The 7621-nt window shown below is 36.6% G+C and overlaps 2 protein-coding genes across 2 annotated transcripts; both read left to right on the forward strand.

Annotated features, from left to right (window-relative positions):
- The first annotated feature begins 51 nt into the window (after positions 1-51).
- On the forward strand, positions 52-3208 carry rsl24d1 (ribosomal L24 domain containing 1). The gene is made up of 6 exons (XM_042496310.2): positions 52-210; positions 1536-1649; positions 1734-1806; positions 1907-1970; positions 2089-2174; positions 3029-3208. Exons 1-6 carry the CDS (start codon positions 130-132, stop codon positions 3103-3105), a joined length of 495 nt encoding a protein of 164 aa, XP_042352244.1. The 5' UTR covers positions 52-129; the 3' UTR covers positions 3106-3208.
- A 1482-nt stretch (positions 3209-4690) lies between these two features.
- On the forward strand, positions 4691-7037 carry LOC121950250 (cAMP-regulated phosphoprotein 19-like). Its single transcript, XM_042496192.2, has 3 exons — positions 4691-4922; positions 5693-5815; positions 5901-7037. Exons 1-3 carry the CDS (start codon positions 4878-4880, stop codon positions 6069-6071), a joined length of 339 nt encoding a protein of 112 aa, XP_042352126.1. The 5' UTR covers positions 4691-4877; the 3' UTR covers positions 6072-7037.
- The last annotated feature ends 584 nt before the right edge of the window (positions 7038-7621 follow it).

Below are 7621 nucleotides of genomic sequence, written 5' to 3' on the forward strand. Positions count from 1 at the left end.
GCGGCAGGAGGGCCAGCAGGGGGCAGTAAATCTCCTCCAGGCGCTTCAGTTCACAGTCAAAGAAGAAGAAGAAGAAACGGAGCGGTCTTGTTTTTGTCGACTGTCGCACGCAGCACTTCTGCTGTGAAAATGCGCGTCGAAAAGTGTTATTTCTGTTCGGGACCGGTGTACCCCGGGCATGGGATGATGTTTGTACGAAACGACTGCAAGGTATGGTGCTGTCTTTTTACCTGAAGAACCTTCTAACTTAAACAGAAGCTCATGTTTGACTGTCAGCGTTGGCCCTTTAGCTATGTGGCTAATGCTAGCTTGCTAACATAACGTGCTGGACTCACTCACGTGGGATCGAGACAGATTTTACTATCTGACAGGCTGTAAATAACTCAACGTGTCGATTATATACTTTGACTTACAATGTGGAGTTGGAGCATACAACGTAAACATATTAATTTACGAAATATTAGATCCATCCTGCCCTTGATAAAAGTCAAGCTGATAAAGAGTGTGGACATTTAATTAGCAGGGCCTCGGGTTTCGCTTGTGGAGTAATTGCGCCCTCTGAAGATCTCCTGTGAAAACAGCTTCAGATAGTAACGTTACACTGTAGACAAATCTTAATCACTCCCACAGTCATAGATCTGCAAATTATACCATTTCTGGGGAGTTACAGCGTTTGTTGAAATTGTGTCAGGGATAGTTTAAAACTCGAACACGATACAATAACAGTAATTCAAAGATAATTGCTATTGTATCGTGTTCATACGATAACCTTTAAACAAGGATAGTTATACAATTTGTCATGAAAACAAAAACACTATATGCATATCATTACAGCCATTACAGGTGCAGCCCCATTAGTTGTGTTTTAACTCATCTGACACAGTCACAACAAAGATAAAATACAGACTTTGCAAGGGTGATATTCAGGGGTTAATTTTTCTGTCATTCTCTTGTAACTTAATGTTATATTTATAGTGTACAGTACTTTAGAATTTAATTAAGTTTATAAACCACTTATTTTTAAATAAAAAAATGTTTATAATAATGGCTTTTTGTGATTGTAAATATGGTTTTACATTCATGATTATGTCATTTAAAAATGTTTATATTATTGAAAATGGACAAATAGCTTTTCTAATCCCTTTTATGATATAGATTAATAGACTAAAAGTGATTTATTTTGAAAAAAAATCTGAAGCAACAAATATACTTTTACATGAGGTCATAACATTAAAAAAAAGTGTGACTGAGATATGTGCTGGTTAATACATTTTACAACTGAAAAATAAATTGATTGCATTTTTTTAAATTGCATATTGAATAACATGAACACCAATACTAGTGTTCCAGTAATAGGCCAACATCAGATGATACACCTACACATGTTAATGTATGTATATAAATATAGAGAGTTTGAAAGTTTAAACAAATTTGCATCTCAGCTCAGTAGAACTTTGTGATTCCACAAACACATTTTATCCTCCTTGAAAGAAAAACACTTACAGGGTCTTTCTGCCCCCTTTTTAAATAAACAGACATTCAGATTCTGCAAATCAAAATGCCACAGAAATTTCAAGAAGAAGCGTAACCCAAGAAAGACAAGATGGACCAAAGCATTCAGAAAGGCATCAGGAAAGGAGTTGACAGTGGTGAGTTAGTTATCTATGAAGTGTTACCTCAGTGTCATAAACTCATTTTACTGTTACTGAACCAGCAAACATCCTCTCTTTCAGGATAACTCCCTGGAGTTCGAGAAACGTAGAAATATACCTGTTAAATATAACAGGGATCTGTGGGACAAGACAGGTAATGTAGATGTTTATTTCTCACATGTACTTGATGTGAAGATGTTTTGTCATTCGATTTTTGAAACTGAGGAGTCATGTGTCACTTTTAATTTCTACAGTGGAGGCAATGAAGAGGGTGGAAGAAATAAAACAGAAACGACAGGCGAGATTTATTATGAACAGGTGAGCAATTCATTTTGAGTTAAATCTTGAGTGCATCTTTTGAGTTACAAATATGGTTCAAACATGATTTGTAAGCAGTGTTTGTCTCACCTTTGCTGTTTTTGTCTCCACTTTATAGATTAAAGAAGGGCAAACAGCTGGAGAAGGAAGAGGCCATCAGCGAAGTGAAGAAAAATATTCACCTTATCAAAGCACCACATGCAGGTAAGAAATTTTATTCAAAAAGTAGCCATGTATTTCACAAGGATCTTTAAAATAATGACATTTCCAAACCACACAGCAAATTAAATTTTTAGTGTAGAAGTGCAAGTTTACACCGGCTTCACACTGCACATGGAAGTGCCACAAAGTACACAATTTTCAGAGGGAGCGCTACCCGTGTCCTTTCAGTGACCATGTTCAGCAATAGGGCTGTTCACACTGGACACGCCAAGGCCCAGAGCTCAGCGGCCAGCTCGTGGTCTGCAGCAATAGTTTTGGCGCCTGGTCTACATTTTTCTGTGAACCGTGAGCGAATCTTTCGGGAAACCACTTAACAAATGTGTTCTGAACAATAAAAGACTATATTAGATATAAATGATAAGATATGCACCCCATGCTGCCACATATTTGTCAGATGTGTCTAAACAGAGTGAGAGACACAAGCAGACACAGACACACAGGCAGAAAGAGACAGAACTCTACATGTTGTTAACACAGAGCAGAAGAGCAGAAGTGTCGCTGACTGGTGCAGAGAAATGCACTTTGAGTGTGAACAGCGGTGGATGACGGGTGGCTGCATATTAGAAGACATAATGGGGCTTCCACATCCAGTGCAGACATGGAGTTATACACTGAACAAACTACCCAATGTCCAGACATAATAATGAAAATAGGATAACTCTTTTTCACTCTCAGTAGAAGTGTACAGGGATTTGACTGAAACTAATCTTTTTCACAATGATTGATATATTTCAGTTATGAATTTAAAAAAAGACAGTTCATTTGGGGAATAAAATACTGCACAAGATTAGCCTGTGATTTTAGCATTGTTAAACATTTGTCTTTTTTCTTTACAGGAAAGGCCAAACAAATGGAAGCCAAAATGGTGCAGAAGTTACAAGAGGATGTGGAGATGGGGGGTGAAGATAACTGATCTTTTACCCAAGGAGTTTTGTTTTTGTGGTGACTCTTGTGAGCGGGCTGACCGTGTATTATATTGTACTTCTGTTTTGGAATAAAACTTTCCAAATGGTTAATGATGGACGTGGAAATGCTTTCAGTGCTAAATAGCCATACAAGGCTCAAAGCACTGATCTAACAAAGATATGCCTCCAAAGCAGCAGCAATTAACCACATACCTCCCATTTATTTTATTCCATGTGTGGTAGTTGGGGCTGTAAAGAATTTACTATATCTGGTTGCATAGTTAAATGTAAAACAGTGATTTAAAAACAAAGTTATAAGGTTACTAACAAAAATGTAATAAAAATGTAAAAAATGTCTTTTTGGTAATGGTTTTCTTTTGGTTCTTATTTTCTGTGACACAACCCCCTTATAATCATAGCCAAATTAAAACCTAAGTTGGTGACAAGACAAATATATTTGTTAGAAATATAAGAAATCATAAGACATTTTACCTTTCTGTGACATGGATTTTTGTTAATGTAGATTTCTAGATTTAGATAAATCTAGATTTCATATGGAAGTAGACATGGTTGGCTGCACTTTACCACACTTGACACAAAAAATGTTAAATGTAAGCACTTCATTCAATGGGAATGACTTCTGACTGATAAGTAGTGATTCTATGCCATCAGCAAAAAACAATGGATAATGACACATTTTAAACAGAATTTATCAAACCTTTTCCTTCCATTGTATGCTAGTGTGGCATAAGACATTGAAATTGCAAGTGTGTCTATAAGTACAGGCAAACTTTTTTTTTTTTTTTACTTACTTTGTATGGATACTTTGTAGTTTGATTGGTCTCTTATGACAGCAGGTGGATGTATTTAATATCATTAAATATAAGATGTAATAAAACTCAACACTTACAGAACCATTAGAAATATACTAAGGCACACCTGTGCAGTAATCATGCTGTCTAATCAGCATCTTGATTTGCCACACCTGTGAGGTGTGTCTGTGTATATAGAAAATGTTTTAGATCTTTGAGTTCAGCTCATGAAAAATGGGAGCAAAAACAAAAGTGGTGCATTTATATTTTTGTTCAGTACATATATATATATATATATATATATATACACACACACACACACACACACATATATATATATATATATATACCGTTTCTGTTTTTTGGTGTTCTCAGTGTATTTTTATAAAATAATATATATATATATATATATATATATATATAATATATATATATATAAAAAATACATTTCAACCATTTGAAGTTGGATGTCCCTCCATGATGATGACAAATAAAAAAACCTAACTTCCTCCCCATGGCATGAAAGATATTTAAAGTGCCTCCCCTGTTTTGCACCACCTCCTTCCCTCCCATGAATAACGAACAGTCCCTAAATGAAAGACGTAATCTTAAAAAAAAAAGACGCAAAATAAAATAAAGATTTGGTGTTCATAAACCCTTTTATATGTTTTCTACTGTACATATTCTAAAATGTCATTTTGTGTAGCACAGGACTTTAGTTAGGTAACATTTCAAACATTTATCGGGCGCTTGACACAGATTAATATGATGATGTGATGGTGCCAGTCTGTCTCCCATCTGCTTCTCTGGCATCGACTCACCGGCCTGTTGCTGGACAGGCTGTCTGACAGGCTGCTGCACTCGCCCGCCGAGCAGAGCAGCACCACCTTTCATCCTCCAGAGGAGCTGCCTGAACGGCCAACGTTACATCCGCAGTTAAGCGAACAAAGCAGGGACTCAATACAGCTATGTCCGAGGAAGGTGAAGGAACGAGGCCTGCAGACGAACAGCAGGTGAATTATGAAGACTAACCGCAAATTTATCCAGTTAACCAGCGCAGCTAACACGTCGAAATTGATACATTAGCAAGCGGATAGCATCAAGCTAGTTAGCCATTAGCTACTCTTGGCTAATGTCATTAACGATGCTACCGCCAAGTAATTAGCTAACTAGCTCCTAGCGTTTATTGGTAAAGCAAAAATAAACACCAGCTGTTTTGAGGCCAACGAGTAGCTTAGGTTGCCACAATCATTTGTCAATACATTGAAAGCTTAGCTGAAATTGGCTAATGCTGCAAGCATGCTAAATGATATGGCAAGATTAATGCTAAGCTTAGTGCAAACACCAGATGGAGGTTGGTTAATGCTGGAGCTAAACATGCTAAATTAAATGGCAAGAGTGATGCCAAGTCAGTACAAACACCAGGTGGAGGTTGGTTAATGCGGGAGCTGCACGATAACATTAAATGCCAACATGAATGCTAAATTAGTGTAAACACCATTTGGTTATAGCTGGAGCTAAACGTGCTAAATTAAATGGCAAGATTAATGCTAAGTCAGTGCAGCAGCTGGAGTTTTCCCATCATGGCGGCCCCTGCATGTTGTGGAATATAAATAGAAGCCATACCAGATGTAATTTATGATGCTGTCAAAATGTATTTTGTAGTTTCATTGATCACTAATTACATATGCGTTTTTAATGAAATTCCACACGTTTTCTCCCATCTACTTAGCTGAGTGCACTATTTGCCACCCTTACACTGTGCAATGTGCTCTTTCTGTAGGAAATGGAGGAGAAAGTCATCAGTCCAGAAAAAGCAGAGGAGGCCAAACTGAAGGCCAGGTATCCTAACCTGGCAACCAAGCCTGGAGGCTCAGACTTTCTGAGAAAAAGACTACAGAAGGGGGTGCGTGTGATACCTAAACATGACTATTTAATTAATTAATACCAGTCTTCCAATATTCATACTTTATATTTTCTTGTCTGTCCAGCCAAAGTATTTTGACTCTGGTGACTACAACATGGCCAAGGCGAAAATGAAGAATAAACAGTTGCCATTGGCCCCAACAGAGAAGTCCGAGATCACAGGGGGGCACATCCCAACACCTCAGGACCTGCCTCAAAGAAAGACATCAATTGTGACCAGCAAACTGGCTGGTTAATACTTTTATGTTTACTGTTTTGTTACCATTCCAACCCCCTCTTCACATCTACCTGCTGTTTACGTTTATTTCTCACTTTTATATGTATTATCTAAGAACACGTTATGTAACAAGTCTAATTCATGAGAAAAATTGGCCGCTGTCAATTGTCAGTGAGTTATATCCAACTAGAAGTTGTAGGTGAAAATATTTCTCAAGATCTTAAAAAGACCGAATAGTGAGCGAGTATAAAAATTATTATGAATATGAATGGAAGTCAATGCTATCTTATTCTCACATACCGTTTTTTCAATTTTAAAGATACATGCTTCCATATGATTTGCCTGTTTAACAGCAGCTGAAGAGCCTGTGCAGAGGAATCTTGTTCTGCCATGTTACTAATAATTACAGAGGCACCAATACTTATGAGTTATGACCACAGACAGTTTGCATTGGTGCATGTGTGAAATAGAATTGTGATTTACATATATGCCTTTCAGTTTGAAACGGTTTTTAGTATGCAATTGCTCACATGGAGGCATGTCTGTTTAAATAGTAAAAAGTGACGTAATCCTGCTTTTTTGTTTTCTAATCCTCGATTGATTGTGTCCCTTCCTCTTTCTATAAAGCTGTTTGATTTTGTGCTTTCAAAGAATTGAAAATTTGATCACACACGCTTTGTAGCCAGTTGTATTTTAATTCATTTAGAGACATTGGTTTGCAAGGACTTGCTGCTGGTTTCCATTTCATCCTGACCTCTAAAATGGCCTTAAAAGTAATGAACCGTTGTTCCTCTTGAGCAATATTTGCTCCCTCAGTGAGAATCTTCGTTATGAATTTTGCCTGAAATGTCTGTTACTGTCTGACTGGAATCACTTACGATTTTATGGAAAGAAACTCCCATGACATGTCTGGAGTGTGCATGTGCATTTACTGTGCAGTCACACTGTGCCATTTGTTTTGTAAATAAAATAGTTTTGCATAATATCTTAGAAGTGCTCTCGTTCAATTAAATTTGTTCTTGCACTTATTTTTACACAAGTGTTTCTAAAACTGCTGGTGCCAAAAAGAGGTCAGTTTACATTGTACTCAAGTAGAAGCCTAAAAGGACTGGTGTGTATTTATAAAAAGTATTTAAAAAATAAATAAAAAAATCAAAATCCAGCATATTTTAAGAATCCTATCACTGTTTATTTTTCATTTGGTTAGCCAATATTTATTTAAATAGTCATTCACATTTACCTATTATTCTTGAGCAACATTTAGGTTATTATTTAAGTATATCAGGTAGCAAGGTACCACAATGGATATTTGATATTGGCAAAGTAACTGAATTAAAACATGAAAATATAGAGGCAAGCACAGTAAAGTATACATACGTAGCATGTATCTATTTTACAATGTTATGTTAACTGCTTTGACCAATAACTTCTGTTGTACTGTGGAAGTAAACTACAACATTCTCAAGGGCCAGACATACAGTCATCAGTGCTTGAGCAGGGATATTATATAAAATTAAAAATTTTGGATCAAAAAGACAATGGCATCAAAAAGACAATGGCAAACATTTT

Source organism: Plectropomus leopardus, chromosome 7 (genome assembly GCF_026936395.1).
Source record: "Plectropomus leopardus strain MGB_pleo_1.0 chromosome 7, ASM2693639v1, whole genome shotgun sequence".
Classification (NCBI taxonomy): Eukaryota; Metazoa; Chordata; class Actinopteri; order Perciformes; family Serranidae; genus Plectropomus; species Plectropomus leopardus.